General features: G+C 41.4%; 1 protein-coding gene across 1 annotated transcript in view; it reads right to left on the bottom strand.

Annotated features, from left to right (window-relative positions):
• Window positions 1-22,230, bottom strand: part of AGBL1 (AGBL carboxypeptidase 1) — a 287,320-nt gene that overhangs the window by 250,183 nt on the left and 14,907 nt on the right. The window contains exons 2-5 of the mRNA XM_084532780.1: window positions 18,130-18,193; window positions 16,686-16,832; window positions 16,055-16,186; window positions 13,615-13,708 (exon numbers count right to left, since the gene is read on the bottom strand). Of these exons, the coding sequence (XP_084388906.1) occupies window positions 13,615-13,708; window positions 16,055-16,186; window positions 16,686-16,832; window positions 18,130-18,193 (437 nt within the window). The remainder of the gene's footprint in view (window positions 1-13,614; window positions 13,709-16,054; window positions 16,187-16,685; window positions 16,833-18,129; window positions 18,194-22,230) is intronic.

Below are 22,230 nucleotides of genomic sequence, written 5' to 3'. Positions count from 1 at the left end.
ACAGGCTGTGACAGATTGTCATTCACATCAAGATAAAGAGGCTGGAAGGATCAGTCAGACAGGTTTCTTAACAGATCAATCACCCAGGCAGTTTCAGGCTGACAGTGTGAGAACCCAGCTCTCACACCCAAGGGACACATGCAGAGGGACAGAGAAGGGCTTGATCCTATCCCTGATTAACTCAGGAAGGGGAGGGGTGAGGATATTCAGAGGCCACGTCTGATAACAAGACCCAGCACAGCCCTACAAAACATCTCATACACACTGAAAGCACGTCAGTGAGCAGGGTTAAACCCCTTGTTTCCCCAGAGAACTGTCTTCCAACTCATTTCAGTCACCAGCGAGAAAGAGCCTGGTGGTCTGTCAGCTTAATCCTTAATTGCCACTTAACTAATAGCTATCAGTTCACAATGACTGGCAGTCTACTTGCTGGAGACCCCAATAATTGACATGTACTTTGTGTGCATGGCAAGGTGCATATGGGGATAAGACCCAACCCCTTCTGCTCTCTTCTGGACCCTCCCTACCCCCCCTTCCTCGAGGCTCTTCTGAATGCTACATATAGCCAGAGCAAGGGCAGGAAGAGGGACACAATCCGCATCGAAGAAACCCTACTTGCTGCATGATGAAGTCAAGGGGCAATGCTTGGTGATGTACCCAGATGCCCCAGGCTCAAATCTCAGTAGGGCAACTTGATCTTCTGTCATCATGAAGAGTAGTTGAATTGCAGGTGCTTTGCCACTGGGGAGCCTCTGAAGGCAAGTTATAAGAGACTATGAAGATGGGGATACCCAGGGCCTCATGGTGCCAAATAACAAGCCTGCTCTCACACAATACTGCCTGAAAGATTTTATTTTATGTACGCAACCATTTGCTGGCAGCAGGCTATCCAAATGCAGCTTGTGGTGCCAGCAGTCCAGGCAGTAAGGTATCTAACATGCCATTGCTTGTGCCCAGAGTCAGCCTAAAACTAACTTAAGTTAATACAATAACAGACCTGGAGGGAAAAAAAAAAAAAAAAAAAAAAAAAAAAAAAAAAAAAAGAAGAAGAAGCTGAAGGACTGAGAAAATACTATCTCCCTCAAGCTCTACACCAGAAAACAAGGTTTACTTATGTGGCAGCCCTTTCTTTAAGCGTAAGTCGGATGCCTCCAAATAAAAGAAGGAATTACTGATATTGAACACAAGATGAAAAACTGTGTTTGCTCTTTTTAATCTAATGACACTGTTTCCATATTACAAAGGTCTAGAAATAGATCCATGAGTTTATATGGCACTTCAGGTTTCCCCTCTGGTCCTGTTCAGATGAAGCATGTCCACAAAGACCCGCCAAAGGAAACTTAAATCTTAACACTCAAAGGAAAAATAGCTGGTTTGCAGAGCTTCTTTGAATATGCCAGAGGAAACAACATTTTCATGCAAGTACAGCTGCTGGAATCATTTCTCCTTACTCTGCATGACAAGGTGCAAACTGGGTGATTGTAAACTGGCAATGTCTTATAACATAGCCCTGTAGTCCTACTCAGTTCTGCCTGTTCATAAGTGTCCAGTTATACAGCCTACCTATAGCACAAGTCCACGGTTTGAATGTGCAAGTAACTATTTACACATCAGCTGCAGCACTGACAGCACAGCGTTACATTCGCATTTGCAGTAGGGAGCAAATTGAAAAAAATATTGATGCTAATTAATCTTCTTGAATGCAAGACTTTCCATTTATCAACCTCTACACGCTTCCCAAGTAGGGAAACATCATTTCCTCTGTTATGAGCACAAGTTAAGCAGTTTTTATATATTGCTCATATCTAAATCCCAAAGGACAGTGGTCAGAGCTAGAGCTACCTGACAGCTCACAAGCAAGTAGAATTTCAACCAAATATATGGAAGATATGGAGGAACTGTCATCAATTTTCTCCCTTTTTTCAATTACCTGACTTTTCATTTCTTTCAGTGAAGTTCCCTCACCATATATACACTTTTTTTTTTTTTTTTTTTTTTTTTTTTTAAAAACTTACCCCCTTCAGCACTGAATTTACTGTGAATTGGGCAGTTCAGTTTCAGGGTCTTAACTAATGCTGCTTGGAAATACTGAGGTGTCTGTTTTATAAACCCCCCGTGTGTGTGCACATGCAACTTTGAGCTTAATTGGTACTAAATCAATCTCAAATTGAGATCAATGCATAAACACGCTTGAGAAACACAATGTAATGTTCTTTCAGAGCTACATTAGGCATCTCGACCTCCACTGAAAAGGCATTTCTATGTGTAAACATGCAGCTAACACTCAGCAGGATTTTTCAAAGCCCCTTTGTATATTAAGATCAGAACTACCTTTTGACTCAATGGAGTTAGTCCTTTAGCCTGCCAAGAGACTTTCCAATGAGAACGTCAGATTGTCAGCTTCATCTTTATGCCACCAAGTATCTCTGAGAGTCTGAACCTTTATTCAGAAGACTCAGTCTTCACTGACCAAAGTCTCTTCATTCAAGACCAATAACCAGTTGATAAGAAATGTTTCAATTCTGTTATATGTAAAAGAAACATCAATTTTACCTGCTGTGTGTTTTGAAAACAGAGGACTGCAAAACACATGTAGAACAGTGCTAGAGACACACAGCACTGAGTAGTTTTGCCGCAGGCAAGTAAAGTAAGGATGAAGTCTTTGGGAAAATAGATGTTGCAATTGCAGAGCAGGGAGGAAAGCTTATTAACTGGCCTGGAAATTTCAATAAAGGTTTAACAGAAAAAAACATTGTGCTATTTGCCTCCCTCTGCCATTCTGTGGTTTCTGTCTCGCTTGAAAGTCAAGAGAGAATGTGGATGCTGCTGTATTGCGTAGCATACCCAGATACATCTTTGCCGAAACAGGAGCCAAAGTATGGAAACTGAACAGCCTTCACTGCCCTGCAGCAGTTTTCTGGACATAAGATCTCCAAGCTGTAACAGGAAAAGCAGAGTCATCTGAGGACATGTGATCAACTTCAAATTAAATAGGATAGCCATTGCAAATGAGGATGCATCTTCTGCAGGATCTATCTGGGCAAGCAGGCCAAGACAGTGTCACAAGACACTTAAACACAGCAGCAGACACCACCACTGCTGTGAATCTGTCCTTGTCCTCTCCTCAACTTCACAGCTCAAGCAGGACAGAAGTAAGACTTCTTACCCCAGCAAGAGCACCCTACAGACTGCAGGTCAGAGATAAGACTCTCTGCTGCCACAGTATCTCAAGATATTTAGCATTTCAAAGACTATCAGCTATATAAGAATGAAATGGAAACAGCATAGGTAATGGTTCCAAGAATGGAAGAGAAGTACATTGAGTTCAGAAGCTTTCAGCCAGAGAAAAACTATTCTCCATCAGCTCATGGAATTTCTTTTGGTACATGCATGCAACTCCTTATTAATCAGAAAATTAGTCACATCTTAGTTCTGATGACTGTTCTTCACAGCAATTAGAAGGGAAGACATCAGTAACAAGCCAAAATACAATAAATACTGGGTCAAATTCTCCCAACATCGGCCATCTGAAGTAAGCAATGTCACCAGTATAACTGCAGGGGCTTTTTGAAGCAGTAATTTGCAGAAGCCTAGGTAATTGAAGTCAGTATTTTTTCTTTATTCTTTTCATTGGAAAGCTTCCATCTGATATAAACAAGCCAAACTGTCTGAGATTTGAAAACAGACCATACCAAAGCCAAGGCTGGTGGAACTTCAGCTGTAAATATAAGAACGAATTGATGGAAATAATTAAAAAGCACAGTAAAAAAAAAAAAAAAAATAGAAGCATTATCAGGATGTTTTTTCCATGTGCCATTGTGTTTTCTTTTGCACAGAAAAACCTGGAAGGCAGTTAAAACTGGAATAACCACAAATATTGAAGTGCAATTTAAAACAAAAAAAAATCAAAAAGAAATGAGATGAGTAGACAGTGAACTGTTGTGGCATTGCAACGTATATCCTATGGTATACACAAAGATCAAACTATCTCCATTTAACACTAGAGAAGAAAGAATATAGAGTAAGTTACCCAAATATACTGGATGATTTTCTTTATCTTCCACTATAGTGTTGCCGCAGGCTGACAGTAGAAGCTCAGAGCCATGACCTCTAAAAGATTTACACTTCAGGGGGAGTTTCCATTCCCAACCCCAGCACCGCAGCTGTATGCAGAGTCAGCAGCCCTGTTCTTCCTCAGCAGTCACTTCAAGTTTTCAGGTTCTCCCCTCCATGTTTCAAGTCCTGTCTCTGAACACATCCCAGAGCTGCTCAGCTCTGTGTTTATTTACAGATTTTACTGGCATTGCTGCCATTCCAAGTGTTACCCTGCAGATAAAGAGACCAAGAAGAGCCCTGACAGTGTCAGCTACCCAGAGACCTGTGCTGCATATGTAGCACCACTATTTAAAAAGCCTTCCTTTCCTAATGAAGATCATCTCACCTGCACTTGGTTAATACTGTAGGTTTCTTGGCTATTTTTTTCCCTACAATCAGCATGTACTAACTATCCAAAAGAGCCTGAAAGTGACTGTTGGAGCTCTCTGCCTCCTGCCCACTGGAAATGAGTCAGTTGTAGTGCCTGTATTGCTAAAGCCAGCCACCCTGCTGCTGCTGCTAATGCTGGTGCAGCTCCAACAATGCTATCAGGATAGGGAATCCTAGTGTAGAAAGGCTGTTGCTAAGGGGATCTGACACTGTGCCGTCTAACTCTGCTCGGGGCAGGTCTAATCACTGTGGTGCTTTAAAACCACTGATAGTTTTAGAGACTGGCTCACACTTCACCCGCCAGCACTGGCAGAGCTGGAAAAAAGCCATAGCAGCCCCAGGAAATTCTTAGGGCTGTTTTTCTTGTGTGGACAGCAACTACCCAGGGCCAGCATCGCTCTAAATCATTGCTACTGGAGCTCTGCACTGATGCTTTCTTTCATTGTTGTTTGTCGTATTTCCCATGTCTATCTTTGGACATAAAGTTTTTGTTGGGAGGGTCTTATAGCTTCTTTCTCCCTTTCATAGGTGTAATAGGCTTCTGGGTGGGAGGAGAACGCCAAAAGAACAATAAATCAGGTGAAAGGCAAGGGGAGGGGGATTTCTGGGCTCTCAGATGGGCTGACACACGAGTGAGTGTCCTCAGCTTTGTGTGTTCCCTTTCTGGCTGCCATCAGAGATTCACATCATTATCCAACTCAGTGCTTCCCAAAAGGGGCTCTTTGTCTCCTGGACACAAGAAAACTAACACTGAAAAACAGGGAGGGTAGGCACAGGCTCATCACTTTAGTGATGAGATTCAACCAGGCTTTGCTCAGAAATCCCCTTCCCTCCAATCCCAGTATCCCACAGCTGTCTGACTGATGCCTTCTGCAAGCTTTGGCACTTAGCGTCCATCTCAAACATGCTTACAAGGTCACATTGTTCAGCCCTCTCCTCACCCTGCCAGCTCCTCAGTCTGCTTCAGCCCCATCCTGCCCAAGCAAAAAACTTCTCGCTTGCTTGCTACTGCTTCTCTTTTTCTCACTTTTCCATCTGTCCTCACCCAATGCCCCAGACACAACTGACCTTATTGAAAGGCATTAAGAGGTGCGGTCTGGTGTTAAGGCATCAAGTATATGAGAAGCCTGACTTTAGATGACTTGACCACAACACCACACCAGGTCTTAAATAAGCCCTTCAGACATCTTTTGTCTTCTACCAGACTTTTTGCCTTTTCTCTTACAGTCTTACAACCACTGGTTCCTCATCTCAGATGACTTTTGGAAACTGCAGGTTATCTCAAACCTGCCACTTCTTCCTCTATTACAAAATGTCTAATCTTTCTGCCTCTGCTCTCATTTTTATTGTGGTTTAGTCCAAAGTTTCTTTTTTTACCATTTACAAAATGCCTCGTACAGTTAGTACGCACCAGTCTTTACCCTTCCCTCTATAGGACTATCATATTCAGCCACAAGGGATTCTTAGTGACAGTAAGAATTCACATAAATCTGGGCAGCACTCTAGGATGCAACTGATAAATAAAAATCAAGTGCTACCTCCCATTTCGATGGGACTGACAGTGGTTCCCCAGTTAGGCGGAAGATATGTCTCAGAGCTTCTAAGAGACACTGCACTGCAGTAAGGCACTCAAGTGTTAGCTTTAATCTAACACCAACAGTGAGACAATATGGCCATGTGAATAATGCCCCCAGATTGTCCTAAGAATCTTGGATAACCCACACTTGAGACCCTGCTGCAAACCTGAACAGTTATCAGAACTAAATACATCAAAACTAGGGCAAAGAGACCTTCCCACCCAACAAGCACAGAGGTCCTCCAGTGCAGACATGCCCAAAGCACTTGAGGACAGCAACATGCCCTCATACCATCTTTCCAAAGATAATCCACCAGCTCAGAGGGGCAAAAATAACGGGAAAGCAAAGAACAACCTTTAGGTGAAAACATTGCTTCTTTTCAAACTCTGTTACTTCTACCTGAAATAGAAGTGAAACAAGATAGACCTAAAAGAAAAGTAATCACATTTTTTGAATTAATTCTCACAAAGTACACTGATTTATAAGCCAGTTCCTCCCTGTCAATGAGGTATTAAGTTAAACTTAGAAGTGGATTTCTTTATATAGTGTTTATTCACCAACTTTTAATGCCACAGAAATAGGTTATCTGTGCTTAATCTTGCCATACTACAGGCTACCAAGAGATGGCACCAGGATTTCTACATGTTACATGTTTGACTATCTGGAACAACCTTGGTATATGGTATTTCTCTCCACCTCATCAAGTCTTCATCTATTTTCAAATCTCATATGAAAGTATTTTTCCTCCCTTGCCTCTACCTCTTAATTTTTCAATTTCTCTCTTCTGCCGCTATTAACAGTACAATGCCAGTAAGTTATAATTCTGCAGTGCAACTCTATTTACTCTGCAAAGTAGCGCTGAGATACCATCAGTCTGAAATGAGATTTTATAACTTATTAATAATATTAGAACAGGTCATTCTTGGAAAGAAATCACACGGACCATAAAAAGAACAGAATGAACTGCATAAAACTGGGACACCTTTGGCTCAGAGCTCATTTCTTCTATTACAATGGCTCATTGCATTGAATTCAAACACTAGGGTTTATTTACTTATCAGTGATGTACATATCTCTGCTCCATGCTAAGATAAGGCTGAATAACCACTTGATGTAAACAAGAGCTTTAAAGGCAACTCTTTTTCCCCTTGTCACTGGCATCATTTCATTCAGAATAATATTTACTTGTTTTATTTAGCAGGAATTCCTAGGTGGAATTACATGTAGATCAAGCCCAGATGGGAAAAATGTCATTTGGTTGTGACATAGCTCAAAAGAAATCTCATCCCCTTCTGTGCATTTTCTACAGGGATCAAATGAACCAAAGAGCAATTTGAGAGTAAGCAGGCACTAAGCATTGATTAATTCTGACCACATTCCAGTAGAATTGTTACTTTCCAACTAAATATCCAAACCACTCTACATGATTAATGGCAAAACAGTGACTAACAAGAGGAATTAAGGATGATTTGCTTTTGATCTCCTATCAGGAACTGTTGCCAAATAAACAGAGGCAGAGTTGTGTGTGGACAATTCCTCAAGAAGAACCAATCACAGCAGCTCCTGTATCAGGTTGCAGAAGTAATCACCATGTCAGTGTACTGAATTTCTCTCATTCTCAAAATATTGTCTGGCAACAGTCATGTAACATGTTCTTCTGATCAAGAAGAGTGCAACTGAAACCTCAGGACAATCCGTAAAACGGAACTGCAGTAAACATATATGGTGATCAACCAGCAATGGATTATCCTGGATTAGGGTTGAGGAAACTAGTTGCCTGCATGGAGTCAGGGATGCATTCACAAGGACATCTTTCATGTATTTCTCCATCACTCCTAGAAGAGGAAAGAGTTCTAGTATTCAGGTCATTTCTGCTACATTTTCTCTTTCTAAGTGAGACATAGTTAACTGTCATTCAGATTCCTTCTCCTGTTGTTAAGGCCACAGAAGATCATTTTTCCAATCATTTGTTGATAATAGCAACTGTTGTCACTTTTCAACACCAGTCCTAAGAGGAGAAAAATCTGTTGCATGCAAACCAGTTTGAATAGAAAAAAATATATATATTTTTTTTTTATAATATATATATATAAATATATATATATATATTTTTTCAGAGCACACTTTAAGTTAATGGGATGTATGCTGCTTTCATCTACAGTATTTTCATGGCCTTTGTATTCTTGGTCAGTCTGATAGTGTCTGATTAAATAGGGAATTTTAGTTTAGATGTGCTCCAATGACATTAACATTTCCATCTTTGCTTGCTTTCTGTACTCCAGTTCAGAAAAAAAAGTCTTCCTCTCAATTCACATTGTGACAGAAGTATGCAAAATAGAAGTCACTTCCTGACTATAGCAATATCATCCTTATTCCTGCATGTTTCTTATTCGTGAGACACTCACCATCCCAAATCATACCTGAGTACACATCACCAAAAGAAATACATGGGTGGTGGTCTTATTTCCTCTTGGCTTTTGAGCCCTGACACTAGATACAGAATATTGCATTTTCCAAATCTCTCTCAGCATCCATCCACCTGACCCAACTCTAAATATTTACCACATTGTTTCCAAGTTAACCACCCTGGACTCACACTCCAGTCAGTGGACAGAAATATTTTCACCCCAAGCTTCCAGAGGCTTTGATCCAGATGAAGATAACCTTGCTCTTTTTTCCCCCCCTCCTTTTAATGTGTAAAGACTTGATACAGCTACCTCAGATGGAATAAAGTTATGCAAGAGAAATTCCTCCCTTTAATGGAATTTGAGATTCACTGCAAGTGTTTGAGGAGCTAGGAACATCCAAATAAACACCAAACATCAGAAGATTCATGACTGAGTGTCATAAGTAAGGACACTGGACATGAGCAAAGACAGATAATTTCTGCATGTCACATTTTGTACCAAATTAATTTGGCACTATTCCCAGACGTTGTTATTCACTTTCCACTTTTAATTAAGTAGTCAAACTTCACTAGAACAACCCATTGCAGAAAGCCAAGCTGTGTGAACATTCACAGAAAGCAAGGCTTCTTTTTGTGTCTTTTTTATTAAAATTCTGATGAGCATTCATTCTTCTTACAATTTGTGGCAAATGGAAGTACTTATTTCTCAGTGTGGCAAATAGTTGTACTCAAGAGCTTTGAGAAAAAGACATCTCAAAAGACTCTAAGTCACTTCTAATAAAACTGCAGGAGCGAGAGAGCCCACCAACTTCTGAAGAACAAAGGAAAAGGATAATATAGTGGAGGGAACCACTCAAAGACACTTCACATTCACTTGTGATTTTCTGAAGTGATTTTCCCCATATAAGAGTCAAATTCTGGATTTTTGTCTTCACTAATTTTGATAATCTATCTGCAACTTGAGATGGCCTAGGAGAGATGGTACAACATGTAGCTAAAGACCACATGCAGCCCTCAAAACTATGTTTGGCATGCCAACAGCATGGGGAGGATATCTGATGCTTGGCCACCTGGAGGTGGATCCATGCAGAGAGATCCAGCTACAGAGAGTGCACATCTGCCAGTGTCACATCCCACATCCATCTGTCTACAGCACATCCAAATATCTCTCAGAACAAGTCAATTGGTAAAATGAGCAAGATTGGTGAAAGGAACATTGGAAAGTCAAAAAGCATAGAAGATCAGAGCATCCAGGGAATAAGTAAGGTGGAAGGCGAAAAGAGCAGGGGTCATTGCACTGTGTGGGGCATCAGGGATGTTACATCAGAGGTGTTGACAGTGAAGATCTGAGCATCCCACCCACACATTTGTATCAGATATCCAGGGTATTGACATAAACAGAACTGAGAGAAATGGAACATCATCTGGTTTTATTTTAAACTGCTCTTACAGAAATGTACCAGAAAGCTTTCACTGCAGCACAACACCATATAAGAAAACCTATAGACTCTCTATCTCACTTGGATTTCATGGTACTTAAATAAGGAGTTCTTTAAGCCCCAGTAAGTGCCACATTTTTCCCCACGGCTTTTGCTTCAGATATTGTTAGCCATAGCGAGAACCACACAGTTATGGCACCAGCAACCTGAAGACCTCAGATACCTAAGTAAGACCAATAAAGTCCATGAGTCACAGTCTCAGGGGAATCAGAGCTACTTGGCATGCACCCATAGAAGGTCAATTGGAGCACAGGAGACCATTTCTAAATAACCCAGAGCATCGCTACTGAGAAAAATAAATAGAACTATGTATCTAGTTTCCACATCTTAGCTGGCTAAATAAATAGCTCTGATAGTGCGCTCTCCAGGGCAGATTCTTAAAGTGACCTTGGTCATACTGCTGCTTAGGACAGGAGAATGCGGGTGTATCCACCAGAGAAGTGGTGCGTTTTCAGTGCTGCATTCCTGGCAACTGATCAAAGAACAAGGGTAATCTCAGCCCCCACAGTTGCCGGCTGTTCCTTCCCAGCAGCAAGGCAAATCATGGTGGCATGTAGTTATGGAGAGAAGGTATCAAGGACAAATACAAAGGGAGGATCAGAGGCTTGCAGGGAAGACATTACAAGATTTCCCCTGTAGGCAGGTTACAGACTAACGTTCTCTTCCAGCTCTATACTAAAAGCCAAAAAAGAAGGATATGTTTTTTTGAACAGCTCACTACACCAGAACAGTTTTCTCCAGATTTCATAGACCTTTGGGAAAGGCTATGCAGTTCCTTCAAGTAAGATGACCAGCAAGACATACTGAACTAGACAAAGCATGTGCACCCCACTTACACTTTCTCCCCCATCTCAGAAAGCCCACCCATAAACCCCCCTCCACAGGAACCCTATAAGTTTTAAACTAGAGCTGCTCAAACAGTAGAAGCACGTTCTTTACACATACCTCTATTTCTTGATGAGCTGTAAAGATACCCAGGATTTTCAAAACACAGCTATTTATAACTACCAAGAAAGAAGATTGGAACCCATTCTGTAGACAGGAATTCTAGTCTCAAGACCTACATTCTTTCCAGCAATATCGCTTAAGACCCCTTTCCCCAGTGAGCACACTGTTCCCAAAACAGACTGCAAACAAACACAATCCCCAGTGAACAAAAGGAAACTAGTACCTTTAAATAGGTGGCAAGTGCTTTTTAAAACAAAACAGTGTAGTGTGCTTCTTCTGACGTAACACAGCCTGTCTCCATTGCACCATTGATCTTTTCAGCTGCTTCTAGTTATTAAATGAAACAACCACCTTTGACCTCCAGGCAAACTAACTGAGTGGCTATCAGGCTTCAGCTGATTTATGGTTGTCACAGGTTAAACCATGTATTTATGGAAGCTAAATCACTTTTTTCTAAGCTTTAATAAAGGAAATTTTTGAGACTGTATTTTCTTCTTCTCTCTCCAGAGACCCCCTCAAAGAAATAGTTTAAGAGTTGTTCAAAACAATTTTTGTAGATGAGATGAGAAGAAACAAACACCAAATATTGCAAGTTGGCATTCTGTACCTCTAAATAAATCTCAGCAAAAATCTGATCTAGAAATGTATGACATACTAAGATGTCCCCTTCCCTAAGAGGAAGATGCAAATGGAAGAAGAAACTTTGCACAAATTGATTTAAAGAGCTCTCAGGCACCCAGTCCCAATGCTTAACAAAGAACTGATACAGACCCAAGTTCCCTTACACCCACATCCTGACTTATGAGGCAGTCACACAGGTAGAACTAACTCTAGTCCAATCATAGCCAACACTTTGGGAAAACACAAGAAAACCAGGGAATTGAGTGGAATTTGCTTACTTAGTTAAGTTAATGGACTCATCAGTCATTTTTGCTTGCTTCCGAAGTTCAACTCTGGAAGTAACTTATCCTAGGCTCTACTGCCATTTCCAGGCTCCCTGAGTCTTAAAGATTAAAGTTGTAACACAAGGCCTGAGGGGAATCTTGGAGAGTGCTCAGATATCCTAGGACTAATACCGTAACAATAATATTCTTTGAGCTGTGTGATATCCCAACTGTTCCTGTGCAGGAACATCCTGATATCTTACTTTTGGAGAGACCATGTAGCGGAATCACAGGTATGCTGGCTAAGAGAGAACTGAAGCTGTGAAGCATTTCCAGGTACTTAGCACCACACTAGAAAGCCAAAACTGCAGACAAAAGTGAGTTGGCCTCCATTAACAAGGCAGCTGCAGGAAGTCATGTATCTGCTGGGCCCACTCACTATCTTATTTATCAAGGCAAACTGTTCAATTTTTTTTTATAGCCCCAGATGCACAGGCAGGAGAACTGGAAGACTGCTGCATTTAGCAAACAATAGTACCATGTGTTGATGTGCAAGTTCATAAATTGTTGTTACTAGGAATCCCTTCCCTTACAGTGTGTTGTGTAACTGGCCTTGTTGGGAGAACTGGTATTAATCTTTGACAATTATGCCAGGAGGGACAAGATTTATTAGACTCCTCATCCAGGGTGACAGGTCCACTTCCCAGCTACAGCTGTGCATTAAAAGGTCAAACTGTTGTGCCATGTCTGTCCACCTACCTCTCACCTTCACATCATGCCCATCCTAAAGCTACTTCCTCAGTAATCACCAGCCATGAACTGGACCTAAGTCCATACAAAAGGAAAACCTGACAGATTGTTGCCATGTTGTTCCTCAGACATCCATGAACAGTCAGTGTTATGTGCTCCACATGGCAGAGCATGTCTAAAGGAGAGAACCAGCAGGTACCGTGTTGCTTTAGTAAACATGATTGTGTGAGCAGAGGTCATAGTGGTAAGTTCTACCTTTTGTTTGTGATGAGCAAGCCACAGAAATATGTTATGTCCTTCTGAGGATGTTTGTTTTCTGTATTTAAAAGTTTGTCTTGAAAGGTATCTGGGGATGTGGCCAGAATCTTGAACCTGAGGAATAATGTTCACCATTGAGATGGAGATACAAAATGGACTTCTGTCCAGAAAAACAAACAAACAAATAAATAAATAAATAAATAAGAACAAAAAATCCAAAAAAAAAAAAGGAAAAAAAAAAAAGGAAAAAAAAAAAAAGAAAAACAAAGCAAAACAAACAAACAAAACACACACAATTATTTGAAATATTTGGAATGGGCTTAAAAACAGACCCAGGTTAATACTAGCAAGTACTGTCATCCTCCAAAAATATCATGACGACCTGGTCACAACTCTCTCCAAAAGGAGGAAAAGAAAGAACTGCCACAATTTCATTGTACCTGCTCCTAGGCCACTGGTGACAGGAGGTTCTTGCTAAGGGACAGGCAGGAGCAGTTTGCCTACTGCTGGGATGTGCTTCTCAAAATCCAGTCCTGACTGGAAAATGAAGGACGATACCTTGCAATCAAACTGCCATCACAATATAGGGTACACTACAAATAAATGGCCACCAGCATGAATCATATGATGAATCACAGCACAAGCAAGTCCTTCGGGGAGCTATTTCTGCCTCTTAAAAAACTCTGCAGATTTAAAGCAAGTGGAAATTCTGCATCCATTTCTGATTTCTTTGCCTTTTCAAGTGGAACCAAAATTTTATTTCTTGCTGGCCAGGAAAGATGAGTTCCCTTGTGGCTACTGCCTACCTGACTGTCCTGATGTGTCGCTTGCTGTAGGGGGTGATGACTTTGAAAAGCAGCTCCATAGCTCCATTGATGCCAAGTGTGGTTCCTGCAGTAACTGAAGCAATAAAAGAGAAAAGCAGTCAGCTCTGAAGCAAGTGGTCTTCGATACTGTGTTTAGAAGTGATGCAGGGAAGGGAGTAGCTGCCCTTGGGGCTATGTGCAGATTTCTATGGCCTTCTAACTGGACTGCAAAGATCATTTTACAGGCACAGAAGTGCAACAGAGAGCTGTCTGTGGACACACCCTGAGACAAGGTCAGACACAAAACGAGTTCTCAGATTCTGCACTTCTTCTGAGCTTCCCAAAACCTCTTTCCCAGTGGATATTGTACTCTCGAGGGAACAAATCATAGTTAAATAGGTTCAGGAATATGGAAGGGCTCAAATTCTTCCTGCATTTCCCAGAGGCAGCTCCATGCAGATGGCTTATTTCACATGGATATGGAGGGTCAAGGTTTCTTTCTGTGCTATTACTCAGCAGTTTGGAAGTATATTTTTGGAAGGGGTGCTTCAAGTGCAGCCTAATTTCAGCTACCTTTAGTCTTTCACTTGCTAGCACACCAGGAGCTTGTATAGATAAGGTTTGCAATTGATTCTAAAAATTCCCATAAGCTGTTTAGCCAGGCCTCAGCACTATGAGCTAGGTTCTCTGTGTAAAGAAGGGGTAAATAAAGCTCTAAAATGTTAAATGCAAGTGAACAGGGTGAAGGGATCAGTAATCAAAAACAGCCAGAGGGAGAACTGGCTGTCTGCCCACTAGTAGGTTTTGCCTATTTTGTAAATATTTCCTGGTGGTCATTAGAGAGCTGCCAGAGGGCCCATCACCTCCTGCTGTCCTGCTGTGCCTCCGCCAAGTTGTCCGGTGATGGAAAGCCCTGTGTGGCTTGCCAACTACTTTCACTGTAGCTGGTGATTCATTAGAGACAGGGCAGTGGACAAGGCTTCTTGAACTCATCCTGCCCCAGAGTGGGAGGTGGGCTGCCACATACAACTGGTGGCAGAGACTGTGAAGGGAGAAATGCAGGTCAAAGAAGCGTGACAAGGATTTATCTTTTCTGCTTTCATGCCTAAGCACTCTCAGAGTTTTATATATTTGTGCATCCTCACTAGTTCCACTCCATAAAAATAATTTTTAATGTAAGGAGTGTGTGATCTCCTAGTTTGGTACCACATCCTCACAAACCTTCACCTAACCTCCCTTTCAGCTTTCCATCTGGGCCGCAGAGACCACAGAGTCAAAACTGGTTGGACAAGGTGGAAGCACAGCTGGTGAGGTGGAGGTACCTGGAGAGCAACAGAGCTCTGTGAAGGAACAGAGGATGGGTTCTGGGGTAGAGTAAGGGGCTTGATATGAACAGAAAGGAGGCCAGGCTGCAGTGCACATCCTGGAACCTCTGCAACATCTGCAGCTAAAATGGATGCAGGTGCACTGAAGCAGGGAGCAGCGATTGGTGTAGATCATCATTTTGGGTGGGAGGCAGCACACGGTCACTACCACAGCTGTGAAACCCAAATAAAGGCACATTTCAGCTTCTAGCCTTGGCTGCACTTTCAGCCAGACTCAGCCTTTTAAATGCTGTCTGTTGCAGGGAGAAGGATTGAATGTTGAGGCTTGGCTGCTTGCCTGAGAAAGCCCGTTGCATGAAACTAGCTCCTGTACAGCTAGGAGGGACCAGCAGGGCTAGGAGCCAGGAATGTTAAATCTTATGATGCAGACTGCAGGCAGGATGGATGTCAAGAGTTATCTGCAGGTGAAGGAAGCAGGGAGGGAGAGGAAATGGTTGGAGTGAGCAAGGGGAAACTTGTGCTGACAAACTCAGTGCTCTATAGTAGGGAAAGCCTGTATGAATTTGTAATGATCCCTGGAGAGAATACTCGAAATCTCATTACTTGAGTTGTTTAATATGAGGGCATAGTTAAGCAAGAAAAGCTGGAAGAGTGCATGAGGGGAATACTAAGACAGAAGACCAGGTATTAAGTTCCCAGCTCTAATATGTGCTTCCTGAGGGACCTTGAATAAGTCAATGATTTCCCTCTGCCTTTCTCCACCTGCATTTCCCTTGCTTGTGGAGCTGCTCTGAGAAACTGCATAGAGGCTTAAGGTACCTAAGTCTCAGCAAAGGAACTGACTGTGTATATTATGGAATAGGAGATCATTATTGTGAATAGTTTTTCACTATAGCACTTACGTTTTTATAGCCTGCAAGTGAAATACACTGTACAGAACTTGTGGGGAATACCTCTTTCTAGGACTGTTCTGACTTTTCAGTCCAATTCTGTATATTAACAGTGCATGCAGGCACTTGCCTTAAACGGGAATTATGTTTAATTGCTCTGAAATGATGAAGAAAGAGCTATTGTCCTTTCCATGATGAGGAAAGGAGGAAAACCCAGATACTCACCATTGGAAGCACAAACGCGCAGGACCCAGAGGCAGTGGGTGAGGTTCAGGTGGTGGCCCAGATTTTGTCTTGTCAAACTCAGGATTACATCAGTTGCTTCTGCCTTCTGTACTTTCAGCCCAAACTTCCTATCTGTGAAAAGCAAAGCAGAATCAAAATTATTATGAAGCCCAAGCCTCTGCAGTAGTGCTGTTAAGCATAATTGAACCATGCCTAAGCTGCAATCTCATAACAAAATTATTCAAATGAATCAGTGTCATTTGAAGATTGCACTGAGAACACGAAAATATTGTATTTACTTACAGTTACCATATACAAAGAAATCATATTTTAAGGTTTCACATAGGTTAAATGAAACAAAAATAAATTTCTGTGAGAGAGGTGAGGTGGACGTTCAGCTAGCAGGCCAACGCAAGGCAAAACATGGATAAAACCTGTGCAAGAAGCAGCAGCATGTGCACATACACCTTCCCTGTCTTGTTAAAAGTTTTCCAACTGGCCAAACCATAGCTGACCTGGATTTCCAAAGTAGTACATCCTCCAAATAAACTCACAGCGCTCTATCAATCAGTCTGTCCATGAATTTTGGGGTTCCCCCACCCACCTAAGCATTCCCACCATGCAGTAGTACCTCGTTGGCCAACCCTGGCCAGGAGGCGAAGCAGGGGCAGGAGGATGCTGTGGTCGGGGGGCTCGGTGCGGGCAGCAGAGATGAGGGCCTGCAGCAGGGCCTCACTGCCCCCTTTGCTGATCACATACTGAATTCTCCGTCCAGTCCCTAGAGAAATGAGGGCAAGAGTAAAAGGCTTTGATCAGAGCATCTTTGCCCCAGAGCCACAGTTATTGATAGCTTTCAACCTGCACAATGCATACAAAGGCCTTCCTGTGTTGTTTTATTGTTATAAACTCCAGGGTGTTTGCAGATTTGACCTCTTGGGTGCCCCCAGATTGGAGATGTGGCTCATGGTTGTGTGGTGAAACCATTGCCTATGCTTCTTCTTGCTCCAGCGGTCATTACTTTTACAAACCTACGTCCTGCTGGTTTTTCATTGTGCATTGAAATGCAGCAGAGAGGAATAAGCAGAGACACCAGCAGATTTCAAAGGAGCAGAAGGCTCAGTGATCTTTTCTTAGATATTGGAAATTAAACTAGCAAAGGAATAAAGCTCTGGATGTCTGCCAAATGAAGAGGAATCCTAGGGAAGCTTTGGAGACAGCTTTCAAACAAGGTCTCCAAAGAAACCACACACTAATCCTGTGAGCCCCACTGCATCAGCAGTGATCTGTGTGCATCTCTGGCAGCTTTGTTAGCTCTCCGTGGTTGGTGGAAGCTGCATGTTCAGCCCTCAGACCACCTGGAGGGGAGATAGTACCTTCTGCCCTCAAGCAGGCAATCCTTCCATCTAACTGAGGAATGATTCTGCAGGGCTTCAAAAGAGAGATTCAACTGGACTGGTGTTGTCTGTGATGGGGCTGTGAGGAGTGGGTAATGCAGGAAGCTTCAATTCTTGCCAATGCAGCCTAGCAGCTCGGTTGGATTGAAAATTGCTTAGCAAAAGACATTTTTGAGGTGGAACAGCAGGAAAAATAAATATTCTTTCAGTTCTTGTGCCAATTCACTTATTTTTTTCACGTTGCTTGGGCACATGCAGCAACATATCATCCCTGCAGCCCTGAAGTGAAGATGCCGATGGGAAGGTGATGAACTCTCTCCATCAGAGTCCCTGCAATTCAGGAAGTCAGGTTCCTCTCTCTGTTTCACAACCCAACCTCCAATGGCACAGGTGAATATTTCTGGTGGTTGACTGCCAGGGATTATGAAAACCTTGAAACTCACGGGCTTATTTTGAACTAAAATCAATAGAGATTTTTTGCCTTTTTTTTTTTTTTTATAACTTAGAGCAAAATTCAATTTTCTGGACATGGAAGTAAGGACTGAGTAGCTATAGGTGCAATTCATATTCTTTCACACTGCAAACACCTGGCTGAGTGTACACAGATCTGAATTCCCTGCCCTGCTCAAACACCTGCCTGCCCTTAGCCTGCAGGCATTGCCCCAAAGCTCAATTCCTTACCCAGAGAGAGCAGGTCAGTGAGGACGCTGAGAATGTTCAGCAAAACATCCTTGTCACAGGAGCTCTGAAATGGAAACACATCAACTTCAGGGATAAAATCAGAACAGTGAACTTCGTGCTACACTGGGCTGCAGTGCCACATGCGGTGCTGAGGCACCAATATCCTTGCTTGGATACTGAGTACTTTTTGTGCCATCTGTCCAGTGAATATGTGCAGCCATACTGATAACACATTGTAAAAGCCTCTGACAGACATACTGATCATACCACACAATATTTAATACAGAGTAGCATTTCTGCAGAATTTACATCTAAATTCTAAATTACATCTCTTTCTTTTTTTCTTTATCACACAGCAATGCTAAATATGTGGTTGTTTTCAATGAGAACATCCCTTATTGCAGCACCTGGAAAAGAATAACTTTAAATTATATTCATCTCATTTACAAGAAAATTACCCTGTCTTTGCAGTTTTACAGCCACAACCACATGGAAACCTGGAGTCTGCGGAGCAGAAAGATGCCCTAAACTTATTTTTAATCAAGTCTGAGTAAGCACCACACCCTGCCATCACACATTCTGCTTTAGATTCACTTTAAATTTTTCTCTAGAGGAAATCAGATACAGTGTACTCGAGGAGAAGGGAACACATGATATCTACTATCCATCTGTGTGATACACTAGACCTCTGCTTGAATCCTCCTCCAACCAGATTTCATTGCTAAGACTGAGGAATTAATCACCGGTCTGTATTGTTGTATGCGAGATCTGGGTTAAGTTCTAGATGTCTTAATATCCGTAAAGATAAAACACAACACAAAAGAAATTTCCAATATAATAGAAAAGTTTCATTTGTGTAGCTTTGGTCCTGAATAACATTAGGTGTTTCACATAAGCTATACTGGAATCACCGTATCTCCCATTAAGTTATTAAAATAGGATAATATCTTATACATATCTTACACATGGCTCCTATATTTCTGAATGTTGAAGCGCTTCAGAAACTTTACCTACTAGGACATATTCTGGATATATGCAATTATTTCACCAGCCAAAACGACTCAACCATTCTCTGACACATTGAACATTATGCAACTGATGATATAAGACAAGGAATCAAGAAGTAACACGTAGCAAAAAGAACATGTAGAAGGAACATTTGGAAATTCTGCCTAATTCAGATCTTTAATAATGACTATTATTAATGCAAGCAGACAATTTATTTCCAGTGGATCCCTGCTAAAGTCACAGCACAAGCTGAAATGGTGCTGCAGATGGTGTAGCTAATTAGGCAGCTCTGTATCATACCCTTTCACCGCTATAGTGGGGGAAGATGTGCCCTGAGTGAGACATGGGAATGAAGCATATGAATATGCTTACATATGCTTATATGCATATAAAAATAGGAAGCTCGTTGAAACCAAAAGGGTCGGTATGATGGGATTACCAGGTCTTTCACAGCCAAGACAAAGAGAATATATGACTTTAACAAAATCTATCTGCTCTTGTTTCAGCTTCACCTTAGAGAGCCTTTCCAAATGCAACTTACTGGCTCAAGGGACCACACAAGGGAAAGAGAGCCTTTTTTCAAGAGAGAAAAAGCTGCAATAGGGTCAGAGTGGCTACGAATACCATTGCTTCTTGGTAACATATAGTTTCAGTCACATGATAATCCTGTTAATTGGTGTCTTTGTTCATTAGTCCACAATCCTGTGCTGTTTCAAGTCTCTTGATTTCAGAGGAAATAAACAGTGATCAGAGCTCTCTTCCCAAGAGTTCTGTGACATTTTTTAGAATAGGGACTTAATAGTCAGGAGCAAGCTGTCAGGGGTGATGAGTGTCCACCAAATTTACTGACTCCAGGAAGAGTTACAGTCCTCAGCACCTTTTTAAATATCAGCATTACTGTCCTCTGGTTTTGTCTTGCTGCCTCTCAGTATCCCTTTCCTCTGTAGGTGGATGGATTACACATTAAGGTTTCAGTAATGAAGTCTTCATTGATTTATGCTCCTATTACACTGGGCTGTTTATTTTAACTGATTGGATTGTGGGTTTCCTAAGCCATTAACACAAATAGTGATGACATAAGATATCCTCTGACTTTCCATGCGCTTTATCCAGGGACACAGATGAACAAAGAACTTGAGGGGATGTGAAAGATCAACCTTTAAAATGTGCAAATTAGAGCTGGGTAATATTGCCAAATATTTTACCTGAGTATTTACTCCTGGTATTTTAACACTGAAACTCTAATTGTGTTGGTGCACCATCATTCCCCTACCTCCAGAGCACTAATGAGGGAATTGGAGGGCTTGTCTGTTTGCTGAAACAGTGGATAAAACCCTAGTCCCATTAGAAATTATAATATATTTCCCACTAACTTTAGTGGCACCAGGATTTCAACCACTGAATAATACAGAATATCACAGAGAAGTACAGTTCCAATTCATGATATCCAGGCCAAATATATATATGTATATATATATTATATATATACACACACACATATATATATATATTATGGCTATAATTTTATATTTTATATATATTATTTTTATATATATTATATATAAAGCTCTAAAAGCTCTACAGTTGTTGTCTTACAAGATGATGGCTTGCCTGTTGAATAGAGACAGCTCAGATTTTGGCTAATTAACTCGCTATTTTCTAAAACATCAAAGAAATCTGGACATTGAGTTCCAGGAGAATTAGTTGTTTAATGCTCATACCAAACTGTGGAAGAATTGCCAACAAATTCATTCATAAAAAATATTCAGTAAATCTTTTTGAACAGTAAATACAAATGAGAAAATCACAACTTGTGCCTGATCTAAAAAAGATGAATAGGGTAATTTCTTTAATGCAAATTACTTACCCAGCTCTGGTTAAAATAAACACATTAGTTATTTTTATTGAAAGATATGTTTGACTGCTCAAGAACAAATGGTAAGCAAGGAGAGAAGTAAAATTCCTCTTGCTAAATATTTTCCATTCCTGCCAGCACTTACGAACGTTACATACAATATCTGTACACGTACAGACTAATGAAGATGCATTCATGGTATATGGGTGGAATGAGAGCAGAGAAAAGATCCCAGAGGCTCAAGTTAGATTACAAAATCGCCAGCCTCCTGCAGGATTTCACTAAAAGGATTTAGAGTCAGAGCCAAATTGTTACCTATTAACAACAGCCTGTAGCTGCCTTTCACGGCTTGCAGCTGGACAAGGTCTAAAGTAACAAAAAGCATCACTTAAAATATCAAGCATGGCTGTACTTTTTGGCCAGAGCCCCTCATCTTAGCCTTACTTCAGTGAAGCCTGCTGTTTTTCTCACCCAACTGGGAGTATCACAGGGCTGAGTTCAGATGCATTTAATCAGCTTCCAGCTGATAGTTCCTCTCTGAGACTTTTCTGAGCTGTTTCTGGGAATTAATCCCTGAAACACCAGGGCTTTGGTTAGCTCGGCTGAAGCTCCTCATACATAAACAGCAGAGAGATGGAGAAAGCCAGGAATAAAAAATACCCCAGCATATAGGCATTGATACATCCAGGCAGCAAATGATTAGTTAGTGACATTGGATTTGGAGGCCAACAGCTCCATCCCAAGATCCTTCCGACTGGCAGCTTAGATTATTTTGCTGACCCACAAGTACGCAGGGAAGGAGTTCCTATCTCCTCATCCTGCTCCTGGGAACATGCCAAGAAAAGCTGTTATTTACTCAAGACAAGATTATAAAATTCCAACTAAGCCACAGAACCAGGTAATCTCATTTCAGCAGACAAGTCACCTGGGATTTTTTCTCCATGTGTTGAAGAGCCACCAGAGATTATTTTTCCTGTCCCACCTGAAGGACAGCAGCTATTGGTGCAGTTCCCCTGTTAGTGCTGCCCTCAAATGAAGAATTCCCAGAAACGCAGTCATCTGTGTAGCTCTTGGGCTTTCATGTCTTTTGCCCAAAGGTACGTATTTCTCCAACTAAGACATGCAAATTAATGAGGCTGTTTACTGTGAGTCTAAGCACTGTGGCTGAAAAAAATGAAGAATACCCAGTAAGAAATCATACAATATTAATTTGTGCAGCATGATATTTACTAATAAAT

This window comes from Aythya ferina (genome assembly GCF_964211825.1).
Source record: "Aythya ferina genome assembly, chromosome: 11".
Classification (NCBI taxonomy): Eukaryota; Metazoa; Chordata; class Aves; order Anseriformes; family Anatidae; genus Aythya; species Aythya ferina.
Note: the sequence above shows the minus strand (reverse complement) of the source record. Positions and strands in the feature narration are given on the sequence as shown.